General features: G+C 34.7%; 1 protein-coding gene across 11 annotated transcripts in view; it reads left to right on the forward strand.

The window, feature by feature from the left end:
* LOC139970056 (uncharacterized) overlaps positions 1-21,073 on the forward strand; it is a 107,302-nt gene that overhangs the window by 79,292 nt on the left and 6,937 nt on the right. For 9 of the 11 annotated variants that reach the window (XR_011793907.1, XR_011793905.1, XR_011793908.1 and 6 more), the window contains 4 exons: positions 4,416-4,519; positions 8,551-8,612; positions 15,536-15,571; positions 18,208-21,063. Coding sequence is in view for 1 of the 11 variants with exons in the window: in XM_071975672.1 (XP_071831773.1) it covers positions 4,416-4,519; positions 8,551-8,612; positions 15,536-15,571; positions 21,014-21,061 (250 nt within the window). In the remaining 10 variants the exon portion in view is untranslated. The remainder of the gene's footprint in view (positions 1-4,415; positions 4,520-8,550; positions 8,613-15,535; positions 15,572-18,207; positions 21,064-21,073) is intronic. The other 2 variants (XM_071975672.1, XR_011793910.1) reach the window with 2 other exon arrangements.

A 21,073-nucleotide genomic window follows, 5' to 3' on the forward strand; every position in this document is an offset into this window, starting at 1 on the left:
AGCGCGAGAAAAATGCTTAGAGTTAATGGATTCACATAACCTTATTGATATCTGGAGAGAACGAAATCCTTTTGTTAAAAACTATACTTGGAGCTCCAATGTAACACCAGGTATACACTGCAGACTGGACTACTTCCTTATATCAAGACCGGAAAGTTATGCAGTGACTGATAATGTTTTCTCCCCTGGCCTTCAATCCGATCATTCATTCATCTGTCTATCAATCTCCACCCAATTAGTTAGCAGAGGCCCAGGCTATTGGAAATTAAACAATTCGCTTCTGCATGACCAAATCTATATTGATCTCATCAATGAACTAATTCGCAATGGGCTCGAGAAGGATACTGATCAGGATCCTACACGGCGATGGGAGATGTTAAAGTTTAACATTCGTAAGACTAGCATGACTTTCTCGAAAGATCGGGCCAAAGAGAGACGAGCAAAAGAACATGATCTTATTAATAAAATTGCCGAGCTTGAACAACAATTATATCTTGAGGAATCAGCAAATGTACGATCACGATTTAAGGAAGCCCACAACGAACTTATGTTACTTTATGACTATAAGCTCCGAGGTACCATCATCAGGTCTCGTGCACGTTGGGTGGAAGAAGGAGAAAAAAACTCAAAATTCTTTTTAAATTTAGAAAGAAGGAACAAATCACTTAATTCGATTCAACGACTTGAGAAAAGTAACGGTAGTATTGTTATGGACAAGGACCGTATTCTCGAGGAGATGAAGAATTTTTATAAGGAGCTCTACAGCTCAGATGGATGCATTCCTGACCCTTTCTTTAACGGGCTACCAGACCAAAATATTGATGTACAGTCTTGTGAGGGTGTGCTCACTCTAGATGAATGCTACCAAGCTCTATCAGCGATGCATAACGACAAAGCCCCAGGCAGTGACGGACTATCTGTGAACTTTTACAAAACTTTTTGGCCTTTAATAGGGCAATTGGTAATAGATTCGTTAAATTATGGGTATGAAAATGGGAGTCTGGCGGCGGAGCAGTCAAGAGGCATTGTGACATTAATTTTAAAACCTGAGAAGAGTCCTGCCTTTTTACAAGATTATCGGCCCATCACACTCCAGAATACTGACTATAAAATTGGCGCGAAAGCGATAGCTTCTAGATTAAAATCTGTTATCCATAATATCATTGGTCCTCAGCAGACCGGTTTTTTGAAAAATAGATTTATTGGGGAAAACATTAGATTTGCCTTAGACTTAATAGAGTATTGCTCTCATCACGAAATCCCAGGGTTTTTGTTTCTTGTAGATTTCGAAAAAGCCTTCGATAAGTTAGAATGGTCGTTCGTTAAAACAACTCTTTCATATTTCAACTTTGGTATTAGTTTTAAAAAATGGATAGATGTTTTTTATAGTAACTGTCATAGTTGTATTTGTAACAATGGTTATTCGACGGGTTTCTTTCCACTTCAACGGGGAGTCCGTCAGGGATGCCCATTAAGCCCATATTTATTTATCTTGGTGGCCGAGGTATTTGCCATAAAAGTACAGAATAATGAGATCATTAAGGGTATTAGAATAAGTAACACAGAAGTAAAAATTATGCAATATGCCGACGACACCACACTTTTTCTTGATGGCAGTGTGACCACGATTACGGAGATGATTCGTATTTTTAAACAGTTAAAAGAAGCTTCAGGTTTGTCTATGAATATGTCCAAGTCTAGTCTTTTTCCGCTGGGCCCATTTAGTAATCATATTCCAGCTGCAGTATATGACTTTAATATTACTATTACGCATGGACCAGTTCAGATGCTTGGGATCACTTTTACGGGTGATGGCAACGATCTGTTCCGGCTGAATTATCAACCGAAACTTTCTAGACTGAAGAACACCTTGAGCTTATGGTCATCTAGAGATTTGACCCCTCTAGGGCGTAATATCATTGTGAAAACATTTGCTTTGTCGCAACTCGTTTTCCTATTTATGGTGTTGCCAAATCCCCCGAATAGTTTCGTAAAGGATTTAGAAAGTATTTTATTCGATTTTATATGGGCGGGAAACCCCGATAAAGTAAAGAGGCTGGTCATGATTAATACTATTGGCAACGGAGGATTAAAAGTCACACACATCATCAGTTTTATAAACAGTTTAAAGTGTACCTTGATTAGGCGATATACAAATGCTGTAAACGGTACTTGGAAAATGTTTTTTGATATATATTTGAAGCCGTTTGGGAAACAGGTTATTTTTCATTGTAACTGTGCTAAGAATGATGTGAATAGTATAAGAAATTCTTTCATTCGTCAAATAGTCTATGCTTGGTGTGATATTTCATTCTCTACTCCAACAGAAAATTTCGGTAACCAAGTCATTTGGAACAATTCTCATATTCGTATCGACAACAAAATTGTTATGAATCACATTTTATTGGATAGAAATGTTATTTATGTTAGTGACCTGTTTGATGAGCATAATAAGCCGCTAACTTTTGTAAGGTTCAAACAGGTTTTTAATGCTGATATACCTTTTACTTTGTACTGGGGTTTAATAAAGTGCAATTCCCCAGTGGTGGAAAAGGTCAGGTTGCCATAGTACTGATGTTATGAACAACAATACTATCATGTATTTTAATGCCATTCGGGCTAGCTCAATCTCTCAGCATATCTATAAAATGTATTTACATCGTTTATCAAAAGTTCCGACTGCAAGAGAGAAATGGAGTTGCTCCTTTAAAGATCTGACCAAAAAAGACTGGGACAGGTTTTTTAAGATTCCATACTACACTGTATTAGATGCAAAGCTCCAATACTTTCAGTTTAAATTTTTACACCGTATTATTGCAACAAATAAACTTTTAGCGTTGATGGGTATAAATGATACAGAGGTCTGTTCCTTCTGTAACAGAGAAACTGAGAATATCGAACATATATTTTGGGACTGTAATTTTACTGGATCTTTCATATTAGACGTAGAGAATCGGTTTTTAAAGCAACAATTCTTCTTTTCAAAACAAAATATTTTTTTCGGGTACGGAAATGGATATAGTCACCCATATAATTTTCTTATAATACACATGAAGTATTATATCTATGATTGTAAGCGAAATAAGAACTTACCAAACATTTGCGATTTTTTTCTATAAATTTAAGTTTGCAATTGATGTTGAACGTTATATCCATTCAAAATCAAGTAAGTGTAAGAAAGATAAAGTAAGTAATATTCAATTACAACAGGCATTTTCTGAATGCCCAGAGTTGTTCCGTTCTTGAAATTTCATTTAAACATGTTCTATGCAAGAATTGTAAAAGGTGATTATAATTTATAACAATATGTATATGCTATATTAAAAATATAAAATATGCTGAATAAATGGAGAAAAAAAAAAAATAAAATAATAATAATAATAATAATAATAATAATAATAATAATAATAATAATAATAATAATAATAATAATAATGATAATGATAATAATAATAATAATAATAATAATAATAATAATAATAATAATAATAATAATAATGCAATATAAAGTTGTGCACACTTCGTGACGGATGGGGTAGGTATTTCAGCGTTTACGTAACGCGTAGTCAATTCTTAAATGTTTTGTGTTGTTTGCTCGTATATCAATGAATCAACCATTACGTGAGTTATGATCTAACGTTTGAACTGATAACGAACCATAGACCCAACATTTGCATACATAATTAAAGAAAGTCACTATCTTCTCGAAACTTTGTTGACCCATTTCGTCTATACACACGCACAATTATCTCTACACTACACATTGTTTTAACCCCAGCCACATGACGTATATAATACACATGATATAGGACGATAAACTCGGGGATGCATGTTGAAAAGTTTATAAATATAACCAAGGTGAACAGTGTTTGGTCTGTACATTTAACAATATTAAACACATACTGTAGCTACACTATTAATCTACCTGACTTCAAGCATTAACGCTTTTTTTTTTTAATTTCACCTTTATCTAGTGTCTTTAAGCTAATTAAAAATTCCAATGCTCTTGACTCCCTCTTGCCAAGTTAAATTTTCTTTTCATGTACTAAATAACATGAACTACGGCCGTAACTGTTTGAACTGAAACTGTATTTTTACAGACCTGGAGATCAAGGATTGCGGCTCCGATGTAAATTGTTATTGTTATATTTGATATATTACAATGTTTCGTAAACAGGACTTTTGTGACACTTCAAAATAAAATTGTTTTTTGTTTTTCATGTGTCTATGTTTACTAAAATTTGACCTCCAATGTCCTTTATCCGTCTTAATCTGATCCACAATATCATTCATATCCTATTTTGAACATATATAGCCTATATGAGGCATTTTAAATTCTTCATTATATTAGATGGATAACACGCCAGTCTCATTAGAACCGTTACCATGATGTGATTCTTAACATTACTTGACAGGTTTGGTCACCCTAACGATTTTGGGTTTGGAGAAGGATATATTCTACCAGAGAATATTCCGGTCACATCGATCCCGTCATCATTGAAATCAAGAAATGTCAAAGGTAAAGAAATTACGTCAGTAAATTAAAAGTATTGTCATATAATATTAATTCATGGACTCTTTGAAAGTAGGTTGTTATAAATAAAAACAAATTACACTATATGGAGCATATAAAGAATATGCTCTCTTCTATATTATTTAAATTATTATAGTCCTTCATTCCGAATATTGCATTAGGAGCAAGCTATCACAAAAAAAAATCACAAAGTAGGTAGGCAATCAGGACTGGAAATTATTCCGTATGTGGTGTGTAAAAGTTAATCAACAGACTAATATTCCAGATACTGTATTAGAAAACGTTTACATAACCATATGCGTAGGAGGCGGGGGCTGGGGGCACGGGCAATATGCTGATAACTTTCTCGCACCTAATGGAAGAAAAATTAATTGCAATGTGTTTTTCAAAGATTAAACTTATATTATTATTATTATCATTAGTATTGTAACAATATCCCCCAAAATGGTCGCTATTACGGGAGGGTTATTAAACCGCAAATGATTGTATGTAATTGACATGCGATGTCATAACCGATGCATGCCTATATGGTATGCACATTAAGATGATGACAAAATGTTGGTTATATTTTCGGATAAGTCGTCCCCCCCCCCCCCCTCCTCCCAATAAAAATCAAGTTGGGCTCCTACACCTGTGTACATAACACGTGTAAAAGCATCAATCCAGTTATTTAAATAAACGTCAAAATATGCTAAGGATATTCCACTCGTATTAATCGCCTTTTATTAACGTAACGTGTTAGGGATATTTAAGGCATCCATGGTCGTGTTTTATTTATTACGAGTGAAATAGGATCAAGTAATAAGTGCAATGATTTGTATATGAATGCTACTAAGTACGTCTGCTTACATCAAAGTTACAATAATAGTTGGTAGTCTTACCATGTTTATTCAACAACAAATTAAGTAAGTGCTGAAATGCTAATTAGGCTACATATCGCAGGTTTTCCCTTGTTTCAAATAAATCGCTATAATAACATTTGATTGGGTGCTGTTTTGCGTCACCAATACCTAAACGCGTAATAAGCGTCACAGTAAGTACTCGAGCAGACATGCGCACAACAAGATGCACCACCAAGTCAAATATATATATATATATCCATATTGAGGTAGCCTATATAGGGACACATCCACATCAAATCTCAGACTGGTTTGTACTACTGCTGTTGTACACTACTTTATTGCACTTCGGGGGAAGCCTTACATCTGACTCGAAATAATTTAGTAAGGACACAGAGCAACAAAATATTCTTTAATTTGAAGGTTAACGGTCATTTGAGATCAGCAGAGGTCAAAGTCTGCAAACACTGTTAAACACAAATTCTCCAACGGGGGGGGGGGGGGGGGGCTGGGGGCGCCAGCCCCCCCAGTGAAACATATGGAGGGGCGGAAGTATCATTCCGCCCCCCCCCCCTCCCCCGCTTCGCAAGTCAGAAAACCCCTTTTTCATTTCCAAATGAGAAAAAAATCTCATTTGGAGCACCAAATTGCATCTAAGGCCAGGTGAAAATGCAAAATTATATACAAAATGTAGTGGGTGGGTTGAAGTGTGCTATATTGCACCAAATTACATCTGAGGCCACCTGGAATGCAAAAAAAAATCACACCCCCTCCCCTTAAACCCCTCCCCCAGGCCGCCTGTCAGTCTTCAGCCCCCACCCCACCCACTCAAAAGTACCTTCCTACGCCACTGAAATTCTCAGGACAGTTTGGATCAATGTCAAACTTTGTACGATGATTTCGAGTCATAATACGTAATACATTAGCCTTATCGTTTTAGTTAACTTGGTTATTCAATGTCCTTTAAACAGAGATCTGTGGAAACTTTATAAAGGGTTATCTTCTGATTCCTAAAATATTTCACTAAGTACGTCACTGCATTTTCAATGCATTTGTCATCTTTCATTATTTACTATATAAGATAGGTTGCCAAGTAAGGTCAACTTTCAAGCATGTAACAAATTGCTCGAATGTTTGTTGATTACAAATGTTTCTATCTGAGAATAATGTTTGCTTGTCATTATATCCAGTTATATCTTAATAATCAATACTTCGATTAGTAATAAAAGAGCATAAATAGATGAAAGAAAAAACTACAGTGAATTTGTATGTAAATTAAAGTAGAAGTTAAATGTTGATCTATTTTATTAGATCGATAAAGTCACTGCTATAAGTCCAGGTTGTATTTGTACAAAATGTTAAATTCAATAAATGCTTCTTTAAATACCGGAGGCTCGTCACGTGACTGGACTACTTAGTCTAACACACAGGTTATTAGGTCAGCTCCTGCAGATGCACCACATCATACAATAATTAATTAAAACAATACCTATGACGTCGCATGACATATCAAACTATTACAAATTTGTCATTGATTAATGATATTGTATGCCAGCTATTAATGAAAACCGTATATAAGTTGAGTCACAATAATTTTCAAAACTGTGGATAACATTTAACATTTATGTCTGCACTGAGAAGCCTACGTTATCATTTAATTTACCTTAAAAAGCATAGATTTAGCAAATTATAAAGCTGAACATCTTGATAACCGGGATAGCTTTACAAACATCACGAGTAATCAAATGTGTCATTTCCCTGCACAATAATAACACATGTATACTAAGATTCTACCTACATTATTTATTTAATTAATTAAGAGTAATGTAAATTCATACCAACCTCTCTTTCCCCACCCCTCAACATTATTTCTCAGACTCGTACACATTGTACGCTCGTGTATTGTTCTCTGTTTAAAGGACACATCGGGATTCCCATTGTTAATGGTGGAGTGACGTCACTGCTGCTGATGTCATCATTGATCAATCTCAAAGACATAAGTAGTTAGTGTAAACAACACATTTGCCCCGATCCAGTAAATATTTGACTATTTTAGACAGATGTGTGTATAATAGCTACCAAATCAAATTATCTCGTGATAACATATTAGAGAGAGATTCAGAGACGATTCAGTCAAAGTCACATAAGTTAGTGCATTATTTAGAATTCTCGAAAACGTTAATATTTGGACGATTAACTAAGTGTATAAAACTTAAATTTATAATTTCACTTTCGGACACTCTCATAACGTATTCCTGCCCCCCGCCCCCCCCCCCCTTACCATTCTATCCACTTTGCAAAGAGGGGTACCGGTATCAGCTGTCACCTGCACCGTGTTCCTACACCTATTATATATTCTTGGTACAGTTTAAAGAACATTCAACCAGGGAGTTGTTATGGAACTTCCTGAATAAACAAAGGAACCCTGAGCGTAAAAAACAAATAACCTTCCTTTACCTGGAATGCTCTCAGATTCAGCAGTCCTCTTACATAGAGACTGGCTACGTGGTTATGAAAATGATTTGTTTATTATTTTAAATATATAAATTGACTTAATTTAGCTATTCAAACAAAAATCCCGTTTTCTTCTCTTTTTTTCCAATTTATTTGACACGGTGTTTAATTATGGCTCTCGTGATACATGATGACGTCACTGATGTTGAGTGTTCTCTGATCCGTTCATCGTCTCATGGATTATTATTATTGATGTGAGCATCGAATAATCGACTATCATGATTTGGTTTCTTAATTAAGTACAAGAGTTAGTCTTGTTTCTGTTTGAATGGGAACATATGCTTTCATTTAGGATAATTGTATAATTGATCAGATATGTTAATGATATGATAACAATTGTAACCTGATTGGTTTTATAACTATATATTAGTTGTAAACTGATCAGGTATAAAACCGAGATGATAATGATAGTAAACTGATCGGTAATCTTACTGAGATGTAAAGATTGTAAACCGATCAACTATATTACTGATATGATCATGATAGTAAACTAATAAGATCAAAATCAAGGAATCAACTAGATTGATTAATCAGCTAATATAAAGTTATCTTCGAGAGCCAAAATAAATCTCGTGAATATAATGTTTATGATTTCATTCCAGACCAACAAAAAATAAGTGTGCACTTATCATTAACATATCTCTCTTTTGTGTTTTTCATCAGTTTGGAATCATATCGGCATTGACAATTATCATCGTCTGAATCTACAAACCGGTCAATGGCAGGTAAAGAGTTTGATCACCTTTCATTCAGCTATTGCTCATAATGCAAGTCTGGTCAGCTTGTTTGCGTTATGCTGCCCTAGCACTGTTTTCAGTTCCTAATAAGTGTAAATAAATCAATATAGTGATACATTATCTGTGAAATGTACGTGTTGCTATTAATATAAGAAGTTCCGATGTAAAGAAAGAACTTTCAGACATCTTCCCGCTCCTACATGAAACGGTGGTGGGGGTGGAGAGAGCGGATGGAATATTGCGTGCGAACATGGTCTAAATGAATCTCATTAGTTCTATATTGACACACCCGTACAATGTCCATGTCAGTTTGATATTGCAAACATATCGTTATAGCTAATAGATTGACTTTTGGACAGGTTTGCTATATATGTATTGTACAATCGTTTTTGACACATGCCGTTTTATTAATATTCGAGGTGGTGAATTTGCATCCAATAAACTTCACGTTTATTCTGAGATGAAACCGTAGAATGTTATAAATCATATTGAACGGGTCTGCTATTGTAATTTCTGTATAATTATTCATCATAACACATAACAACAGTCGTAACAGTCCGTTTAATCGACCATGTATCTTACAGTACCAGCTCCCTGGTTTTAACTGGTCATGTTTAGGTTGTTAGTCGTTTCTGTTGGTGTGAGACGTGGCTCTTCCATGAAACATTATAACACTAACAGTTATATTACTTTAAATTGTTGGTCTTGGTTCAAGTAATTACTAATCAAATTAAATTTGCCCATTTCTATGGTACTTCGCGAATTAGTCAAATGCACAGGATGGTGATGGGGAAATTTGGAATTTGGAACAGATGTATGTGGAATTTGACTCTAAACACTGATTTTAAGCTGATTTCTACACTTTCGTAGTTTTTATCTCAAATAATGTTGAGAATGAAGTCACTGCGTAAACGTTTTAATAAAATTAAATAAAGCTGCATGCAACGTAATAGGTTATAACGTTGACCAATCCATATAATATTCACACATAACTGGACACTCCTGCAATAAGAAATATCAATATGTTGTTCCAATCACATGACTGCTACTTATACTAGTGATGTATTTATCGTTTAATCAGATTCAGACAATAGTTTGTCCCACAAAGTTATTGTCATGTTCTATTTGTATGTTTCCAAACCTTTAATATCTCAGCCTACTCTCATCTTTCCAATTGTGATTTTGGTGAAATAAAGTAACATTATGTTTTCAAGGTCCTTATCTTTCCTTTTACGGACAAGCTTGCTACCAGCAGATTGTAGCAAAAAAAGAAAAAAATACAAATTTCAATAATATGGTACTTTTCCTTAATGAAATCTTGCTAATTAATTAACTTTGTTCCTTAAAATTCTTCAGGAAATTCAAAGGATCACTTGCTTTAATTAGTATTTATCCATATTAGTGTATACGTCACTGACATACGTGTGTAAGTCCAAGTAGTCTCGGATATAATGAAAGGACGGTTCTGGTTATCTCAATACATTACATGTATAGAGATATTGTAACAGTAAGTGGGACTCTCTCTTCTCTTAAAAAAAAAGTTCAGCGTCTTCAAACAAAGTTCTTTTTTCTCTGGAATTTCCAGAGCAAGAATATATCATATAGACCAACAAAAGTTACTATTTTTTTAATCCAGAATTGTATCTCATTCTATGACTTTTTCACCGATTTGTATCCAAATCGGGCCAAATCGGGCTGAAAACACACTTTGGCAGACCTTTTTGCACACGCTCCAAAACTTGTTTGTAGGGAACTTTTGCCCACGTTTTCCTGCTCATTTGTTAATATTATTCGATGTCTATGGTTTATTATGGGCACATGACATATCACTTCTCAGCGATTGGTTTGTTATCTGCGGTTTAATGTTTATGAAAGAGAATAGAATAGAATTGTCTTTCAACAGTGGTATCGTCTAAGATAGGGTCCTATGTATTATATATTTAACATAATAATAACATTTTAAACTTTCATTTGTTGTTTACAGGTAGGTATAAATAAGAATTGTACTAGCTGTGTATGACATTTTATGGCTTTTATTTGCTTTATTTGATGTTTAAATGATTTTTCTTAAAACAACACTGAGCTGCCGCCCCTACTTTTAGTTAAAAGGTCCGTTTTTGATGATTAAGCCCCGCCTCCAAGTCTGTTTTGTAGCAGATTGGCTATGACTCATGACAGCTACATGTTAGATATACGAAAATGGCTACCCTCGAGACCAATTATCTGTACTGTAGTTAGGTACGCGAGGTGTAGTGTATTGCATGCTAATTACATATACACACTGTGTACTGCTGAATTCTACGTAGTGCATTTAATTTATATTATGCCTTCGGTTTTGTAACATCCATTTAAGGATAGTACTGGTGTTCAGGTAGCTTTTCAGAGCAAGGGCCATGATAAGTTTGTTTGATTGCCATTCATGTATTTTTGTATAATTACGTATACACATTCTTGTACTTATGAAGGCTACTTAGGCCTAGTGCATTTAAAAAATATATATAGGCCTAGGCCTGTTAGGCTTTCAGTGATAGCCACATTAACATTGTACTGGTGTTCAGACAGCTTTTCCTAGGAAGGACCAGGGTAAGTTTGTTTTATGGGTACGTATAAAAGAGGAGCCGGCCATAGCATCACAACTTTTGTAAGACTATAAAAATTGTATAAGGTTATGTTTTATTTATAAGGTTATAAGATGAATAAGGTTATAAGAAGTATGTTTAGCTTTCTTTTGAACCTGTGATGTTTGACATCAAATGTACAAAATATTAAAATAAAATAACAAAATGGAGAGGAACTGAGGTGGCTATGAGGGGAGGAGGAAGCCACCCGTCACTTGCATATAAAAACTTGTAATCTTCTTTTACATTATTTTTCCAAGTAATAAATCCATGAAATCTTCATGTCAGAAAAGTTGAGATGGAAAAACGTCGGTTGTTTTGATACTTGGAAGTGGACACAGTTTTGATGGTAGTCACCACTACAGTCTACAGTAACATACAGTAGGTCAATAGGCCTAGCTCTCAAGGCGGGCATCAAGAATATGGTCGAGTTGTTCGCCTCTTCTAATTTGGCCGTTGTCATTGAAGTCAAACTATATGACCAAAAAGTCAGACACGGAGACTGACCCAAGATGAAGGATACCACATAAAAAACAAGTTCTTAAATATTCTATGACATTACTAAACCTTGCAACGTCGTTCTTTCGACAAACAGGCAATGGGCTCTAAAGGCAACACTCGCAGGATGAAGTGTAACCTGCAGAGACTATTCGTGGCAAAGTAGCATAAATGCAAGTTATATATTTGTTGTACCATGATTGATATTGATAATTGTAGAGACAGAGCAAAGATTTGAAATTAGGAATCAAAATTAAAACTTCCAGTATTGAGATACTGCGTCATTGAGGCTCTTGTTTTTATTTGAAATCAATCAACTATGGTATAATCTTCTGAATGGTAATGCTTGCCATGGTCTTGGTCATTTGTATATTTGAAGGGAAGAGGAGCTATTTTTAATTTCTTGCATTGTAAGGGTTATAAGGGTCGGGGGGGGGGGGATTATTGTATTCTTTTAAAATGGGAATAAATTAGAAAACAGAAACAAACTCTGTAGTATATGTTTGTAGCTCTACTAACCCGCTTCGTTGTTATCTTGTACGGATACCTTGGTAACCTAAACATATACAATCACTTGATAAAATATTAATTTAAGACAAATATTCGTATTATTTCCCGCGTGTTTTGAACGACACAAAAATAGATACATTAGAGGATTTTGAAGGAGTCAGGATCCGGGTGGGCTAGGGCTTAGAGTGGAGTTGTTCCATCTACGGTATAGTTGGTGACTGTTAATCTGATTTAAATATTCATAATTTGTCATCGGCCAATTGTTTACCTTATTTTGATAATTATCTTCAAGTGTTAAGCCTCATTCATTACATTTTGTTATTGTTTAGGATTGGGTGGAGGTTTGAGGGCGCCAAATAATATAGGAACAACTTACGTAAACTTTTGTATCACGTTTATTCCAAACTTAGAAACAAGCTTATAACAATATGGATGTGAACAGAAATACATATCTTTAAAATATAGTTTTGAGATAAAAGTCTGTAAGTAAATCACGAGCATTGGTATGATAATTAACAACTAATCATATCATTTCAACATTGAGTAGAACACTAGTAGCTTGTATGACTTTGAAGCAACATAACTGACATAACCGTCGCTTCTTCACGTTTCCAACATACCACTATAAATCCTCGTGAAACATTGGTATTATTCTTCTGAACCAAAACTCTGAAACCAAAGCTGTAGTAAAAATCAATGACATTAACGAATATCTTAATCAAATAATTTCTTCACCTAAATGAATATACTGAGCATATTTTTACGCTCCTGCTTTTACGTCACCATATCGATGTACATTAAATATGAAACCGTAGAATTTTGTTAATCATGCTGCACCGTTCTTGTTTATGTTCATGTAATTTCCGGGCAAATGTTCATCATAGCACATACAACAGTCGTAACAACATTCAGTTTAGCCGACCATGTAGCTTACTGTAGCTGCCCTTGCATATTTGTCTTTGTAGCAGGCTCGCTGGATTTCACTGGTTATGTTCATTTTCTTCGTTTTCTCTGGTGTTAGGAGAAGTTGGTCTTCCATTAAATAAAGCTGCCTATTACGTCATAGTTGAAAACACCTTCCTTAGAGATTCTAATGGGGGGGGGGGCTAGGTCCCCATACTGAAGTAACGAAAATTATAATTAAAGATAAATATTTGCAATTGTCCAACGACGAGGAGTTATTTCTCCAGGATGTATATATGTATCGTACAATACACAATATACGTTACAAACCTTGTGACGAGGTTGGTACAAATAAATGAAAACAAATGAAGTATCCCTTCCACGCTCGTAATCCAGCACTTTCGTCATATCTCCTAATTATTATTGTCCTTCTTTCTCCGCATGTAGACTCCTATATGTGCTCTCCTTATAAAAATAATTGTCTTGTGAATGAATGAACATTCTCAATTTAAAAGTAGATAATATTCAGACAGATAAAAACATATAAAGCGAAATGAATCTATCGTGCCTCCAGTGTCTCTCTTCCACACCGTATGAGTAAAAAAAAAATGTTTTATTGGTGAAAATGTCTATGTGTACTTTTCATCTCTGGAATCTTTACCTCTGACGTCACTGCATGCAGCAATACAGCAATCATTAAATGTGACTCGGTTCTAGTAGTTTGAGTTGTAATGGGATTTGAGGGATCCCTATTGATTATATTTCATTATTGATTTAGATTAATGTATATATACGTGACTGATATGAATATGTGGGTCCAATCAGGCTTATATATAAAAGAACGGATCTGGGTTTAACTTGATACTAAGAAACAAATGAATTGTTTAGGTAGGTTTCTTCAACTTGATGTACTTTAACATACTAGGAAAATTAAAGGAGAGGTAAATAGTTTAACAATTACAAAGTTTAACTAAAAGATTAAATTGAAGGTTTTTAATTCATTTTCAGGAAACGTCTTTTTATACCATCCTCTTTAAAATATTTGTCTTTTTCCTATCGTCTTTTGAATAACTGCTAAATAAAAGTTAAAAAAAAGGCAGTATCTCGAAGGAGCTCAGGCCCGAGTGGGAGGAGATGGGGAGGGGGGTGTTCAAAGTACCTAGTAATGTGGTTGATTTTGTAAAATTTACCACCGGGCAAATTGACTTTTGTATCTTCATAGTTATATTCAAGTGCTGACGATAATATAATGCAACATCCGGGCCTTGTATCCTCACATGGTTCCTATTGTTATTTGTACTCTTGCCATCAGAGTCATTCACTATGTCTGTATATTATTAGATAAGAAACACTCTGATGTAGTAGAGTAAAATGATTCCTTATCTCGAGCCGAGTCCGAGACCTCTTGGTTCGAGTATGGTACTCTCGAATCCGAACATAGTTATATAGAGTATATGAGCAACCCAAACCAAGTCCAGGCTAATATATAGAGACACAGCAATAACGAGCTCTCGCGGTCTTTGCCAATACTAGTCTTATAGACACAGATGGCGTATCGGTTACACAAACCCAATATATTCCTTAATTTACAGACCGTCGCTTCCTGGTCTAAGTGTTCCTTGCCTAACGTTGAACAGAGAGTTTCATCTATTGGAAAACTGATTATGTGCGCATGTGAAAACTTTCATTTAAACATACACACACACGGTAAATTTAGAAAGAAAAAATCTGTGCAGGGGTTTTATATTTTATGATATTTTTAAAGGTTAACAGATCTACACTAGTCTATTTAATTCTAGCCTTGTGTCTCTTATTTTATTTGTTCATCATACAAGTACATTTCCTAAACTGTCATGGTTATCTCTTCACGATCAACCAATACGATAGAAACATAATATCTAAGACGAAGGGGGAAGGGGCTACTCAATATTTTGCTTTATTTTTGCATCATTACATCGATCCAACAACGATGTTCTGGGGTCTATCTTTGAATACTGTCATCTTTCCCTCCTTGTCATCTTCTCTGTCGTTCATGGTATTTATCTGATCATCTTAGTGAGAAGCTCATCATTATGACGTCACTCAGTGTTTGATGACGTCACTCAGTCTTTATTGACGGGTTTAAAACTAACTATATCTTCCTTGTAAAGCTGATGTATATACTCATGTTATTAAGTCCGTGCATCTTACATTGACGAGTCCGTCTCCTGTATTGACTTTAGGGTGTTCAATGTAGATGTGCGTTTACCTGCGAGGAATAGTTTACTGTGATATTTGTGAAAATATATCATTCTAATTTATAAATTTTTTGCTTCGCCATGATATATTTTCCTGAAATTCATTTTCAAAATCTCATGAATATAATATTTCTCTTCCTTTCAGGCCTGTGACAAAAGGGGCAATCTACCAGGAGAAAAGGTAAGAGAGACATAGATTAATGTTCCTGTTAATTAGTAACGGTAATTTTAATAACAGACAAAGAGGTATAAATTAATGTTGAACAAAGAAATAAGACAAAAGAGTATTAGACTTTGTTTTTCATCAGGAGGAAAAGATTTATAACTGTCGTGTATCGAACAGGGAATTCAGATAGGCCAGTTACAAGTTTATAACTCGTAATGATGATAGCACTGTTCTCAAAGTCAAGTTTAGATGCGGCTTAAATATTTTACTTCCGCACACACAAAGAAATGATAAACAAAGAAACGGATAGACTTTAAAATAAGTTTAGTCCGGTGTTATGGTGTGTTACAAGCCTCATACAATATTGGAAAATAACTTTTAAGCGGTCAATCCCCTCCCGCTGGTAGATGCTTCATGATTATTTTATTTCTCTCTGCTGATGTGCATATCATAATTCGTTATCAATACCAAAAGTATCAAAGAAGATATTTATAAATTTCTTGTAGAAAATTCTTTGTTTATTAATTTTTACGTGAATTTTTTTTCACAGTTTATTAACCATGAAAGGAACTGATAAAAAAAAAAACACACATTTGGAATTTCACTTTTATAGGGTAACAGTTTTCTCTACACACAAAGTGCTAACTGTAGAAGTCTATACTCAAATCTCCCATAAATCTCTATTCCGGTATTTTTTAATATAATAAAATCATTCCCTTTGGTCGGGGAGGGGTTGGGGATTGTTTAGGAAGGTGTTCGTTGGGTAATAGCATCATGAATCATTGTGAAACGAGAGCATACACTGTGTCATAAAATCACTAACTCGGAGCGAACTGTTGTTATATGACATATAAAGAAACTAGTAAAAGGGAAGGGTTGATGTTTAGTGACTGATTGATGACGTCATACCGTAATCCCTTACAGAGTGGATTAAATGGAGGAGGGGTGCATCAAGTAAGTTCCAGTTCGGGTCAGTTTATATAAAAGACATGATAGCAACGGCGTATGTAGCTAACGACACTATAGTGATTTGGATGAAGCTGCGTGCATGAGAGTTGACTCTCTTCCAACATAAACTTAAAAAATACATTTATTGATCAATATACTTCCCAAATGTGTGTCAGTTCAAAGCCTCAAGTAAGATTTCGAGATGGTTTACGTTGGTTCATATCTCAATTATTTTACTATTTATTAGCACAACCCTGGTACAGTTAATTTTTTCACGGTGGTTTTTATATATATTTTTTTTTGCAATATGAAAGTTAATTTCTGAATATTGTACCAAACCTTCTAATGTTAGTCAAAATGAGCTGGCAATGAATTGCAATTATACATATTTTGACTTTTACACTATATTTTATTTTAAAAAAAAATAAATGAAAACATTGATCATTAACATGTCGTTGCCTAAACACATTTACAAACAGGTGACACATATAAAACAAACTAAGGAGTTCCATTTTGCTTTTTAATTCAATTTGTTACATTATATGTCTGCCTTATCCAGCTAACAAATAATGTTGTTATGGGCGTTTAGTATAATGTCAATGTTTGTTCAGAATGAACATAAAAGCTGATTTCAAGGTACGTGTTATCTTTCTTCGTAGGGCTCATTTTAATTACTTGCAAATACGACGTTACAGTACAAGTGCAGCTAAGGTGTATTAATGCTACATTAGCATTGTATATAAATTGTACTAAGGGAAATTGTGTGTGTACTCACCATGCAGGCGACGGATGAGTTGACGTGATGAAGTATTTCTCCTGAAAGGCAGAAACTAGCCCCTCGTAGTTCCATTGTTTCAAGGCTATGGGAGGGAGGATTCGTCCGACTAAGTTGTTTAAAACTAGAGTATGTTAACCAAAGTTAGATGAAAAAGTTATATTAACACCACCTCATCCCTCTTCATGGACTTCTTTTATCCACCAACTTTCTTCGGCGAAGTTAAGAAGTCACCCATAGTCAAAATCGTTGTGATACATCTTGACATATGGGGTCTGTAGAAATATTGGGCCAAACGGTAAGGTGTTACCATGGAGATACAGGAACAAAATTAATTAATTACCTAGATCTATAGCTATTTTCATGTTAATGCATAAAGGATGCAAATTGCCCTTGGATGTCGAACATTAACCCTGCAAAACGTTAACAATACTTACATAAACATCGGTCAGACTAACCCTTCAACGTCCGGATTACCTTTCATTTTGAATTAGGAAACACTTACTGATACTGTATAGATAAACTAACAATATAGTAAGAAATAAAAAGTAGGTAACTCGTGTTTTACGAGACGTTCATTTTGAATAATTATGCGACGAATGTGGTTAACGCTGGATTAACGTTCATTGTAAAGTTAAAACAATAGAGCGAAAATGAGCAAATAAAACATATATCTGTCAATAATTTGCATCACGTGACACCAAAAGTGTTTGCAATTCGTATTTTCTACAATGTGTTACAGCTTCGAAGTATCTTTATATATAGTTCATCGTTCCGGACTTGTAAAAAAGTAATGTGGCTTTCAATTGCTTGTTTTGATAGGGTTTCATGTTGATCTTCTTTGTCCAAACTAAAAAATATTTGTCTCTTCTTAACTCATTATTTCTATCTCTCCCATTTCTCTCTCTCTCTCAAAAAAAAAAACGAGGTCAAGTCTAACTGTTACAATAGCCCTACTACCAGCAATCTAACATGTTCCTAGACAATGGTACCATGGTAACCAGAGATGCCCGGATGCTACGGGAAGGGGACAGGAGTCTATTATGATCGCGAATTATTTTTTGGAACAGTGATTTTCTATCGCTATAGATGTGTATATTTTGGCATTGGGCTCCCGGGATGCATCAAATACTTTTCAAACTTAATTTCAGGGGTGTTTAAGGCCTCGTAGGTAATATGTCTCCGGTTCCAGCTAGACCACTGACCATGGGTAATGAGCAAGCTCTTGACCGTGGAAATATTCACTGGGCAGCGCTTTCAGTACCCCTGAACATTGGTCTGGGTTCGCCACTCCCCCCCCCCCCACCTTCCACCGTTTATCTCTAACCTGGTGTTATTGAGACCGGTATTATAAGCATTTAACGCTTAATCTGTTAATAGTCTTTCGCACTATAATATGCATTTATAATTAACCCCTAAACTGTTAATAGCATTCCAAATGAAGATCAAATATGCTAATTATAGCACAAGTTCCGTCAAACAAAACATAAAGCAGAACCCGGTCTAGACTGTTCAAGAGAATCAACTAAAATAATTATCCCGTTAGATGTCAATAATGATCAATTCAGAGAATTTACTTATTAAAGGTACAACAGTATGAACGTCAGATAGTGATACGGCCTACCCAACATTTTACCAAGTTTGACTTAACTTATACACGAAATTATTCGATTGGTTTCAAAGTTCTAGAGGGAGAGGGGTGGGTCCCGCTGAAAATATAAAAACCACATGAATAGATCAAACTCAGTTTACCTTCAGAAGGAAGTACACTGGTCATTTTAACACACTAAGAATGCTGCACCCTTCACCAGCTCTTAAACTCTCACCTTTGTATTACATAATCACATTAGTCAATGTCCAATTTGATTGTCTCCTACATTTGTGAATTCTTAAGAAAATCACAGAATGGGAGATAGGTGACCTGGATATGGTTCTGTAACGATGACATTAATGTTTCAAGGAATTGTCGAACTTTTATAATGATGAGAATGTTTAACCCTAAATCATACCAATGTGTGCTAAACGTAGTTGCAAATACTTTCACATATTTGCAATAAGACGATTGTCACTTTTATACACTGAAAAGAAGAAATAGCATCAACAACAAAAACAATTGCACAGATAAAAACAGTGAAATTAAATGTTGACTATCAACCAGTGTATTACATTAAAAACACCACACACTCGATAAATTACAACAATGGTTATTCAGAGGTAAAAATTTGAAACGTTAAGATCGTAACCTGTAGCTATTTAATGTACACTTGTATTAACAATATTTTCAAGTATTGTCAATTTGGTAGGCTAGCATCAGTAAAACCAGCAGATTTAACAAGACGAACACATATGTTGTTTACTAGACACACGTTTGCGTATTTTTTTGTCTTAAACTCTTAATTGAAGCATGGACTCACAAATTTGGTGGCCTGTCATATTTTAGTGCTGAAATTATACACATTCTTACAGACATATGTAACACAACAAGGAATAATTCCTTTTCAAGTGATCAGTACACCCTGAAAGATATGTATTTATGAAATAATTACATCAAAGATGAACTCCATTTAAATTGTTCAAATTTGACTTGAAAGCGATGAATTTTCTAAATGATGAAATCGTAATTTAAAAATACATTACAATAAATAGCAAAGCTTTTAGCTGTGTCTGGTGCACCTTTCACAGTCAATCATCAATAGGCACAAAACTATATTTATGTTATAACTTATTTGAGCTAAGTACTGGAGACTATGAGAGGTTCGCTTCGAAGGCACCAAACTCAAAGTTGTTTTAGGTGTTTTTTTTTCATTAACTTGGTAATGTTTTAGATTATTTGCACTACGTTCACCAGAAGATTATCAGAGGTTCGCCAGTGAACTCTTCAAAGGCAAAAAAAGTTAATACTGTTTAAAATTATTTGCACTGAGTTTACCAGAGGTCTATGAGAGGTACGCTAGGGAACCCTTCAAAGGCATAACAGTTAATACTGTTTTAGATTATTTGCACTTAGTTCACCAGTTCACCAGGACGGAACATTTCCATGCATCGCACCAATGTGTACATTGGGTTGCATTGATTGAGTCATCGTGATATCAAGGGAAAATCCCATGAACAGATCATTTGATGATTACCGGGATGGAAGAAGAGTGTTGGGGAGATAGCTGAACTGATTCTTGTACAGGAATCCTGTTTAACACAGAAACAACTGTTATAGATTGGGAGAGGATTATATCATTGTGCTATAAGTCAATATGTGTTGACATATGCTATTAATTTTATTATTTATATACTTGTTTTCAATATTTCAAGCAAACAGATAACTTTTTATAGAATCCAGTCTTCACAAATTAGTCTTTCAATCACGGAATCAAAGCGACCACAGCATTAGTGACCTTGGTTTCATGGATTTAGCCTTGATGTGTATATCATTTTCATTACTAAAATATTGGCAGGACGTACTCGTTAGAAATCGTTTAAGTTATAACTGTATAATAATAATAATAATAATAATAATAATAATAATAAACAGGACACAAATTGTCAAGACATTTGAAAACATGCAAAATTAATTTAAAAGAAGTGAAATTAAATTGTATTATAAAATGATTATCTCTGAGATAACACTTCATGTATGGCTGCATATGATGAATATTTACAACATTTAAATATACTGTGTTGTCTTTGTTTTTGTGTTATCTTATACGTTTTCACTACTTATTCTTTTTCCTCTTGTTTAGGGGTTCGATGAGTGGACTTACAAGATGAGCCTTTCAAAGTCCAAGTAACTGTAAGTCAAT

Source organism: Apostichopus japonicus, chromosome 7 (assembly GCF_037975245.1).
Source record: "Apostichopus japonicus isolate 1M-3 chromosome 7, ASM3797524v1, whole genome shotgun sequence".
Lineage (NCBI taxonomy): Eukaryota > Metazoa > Echinodermata > Holothuroidea > Aspidochirotida > Stichopodidae > Apostichopus > Apostichopus japonicus.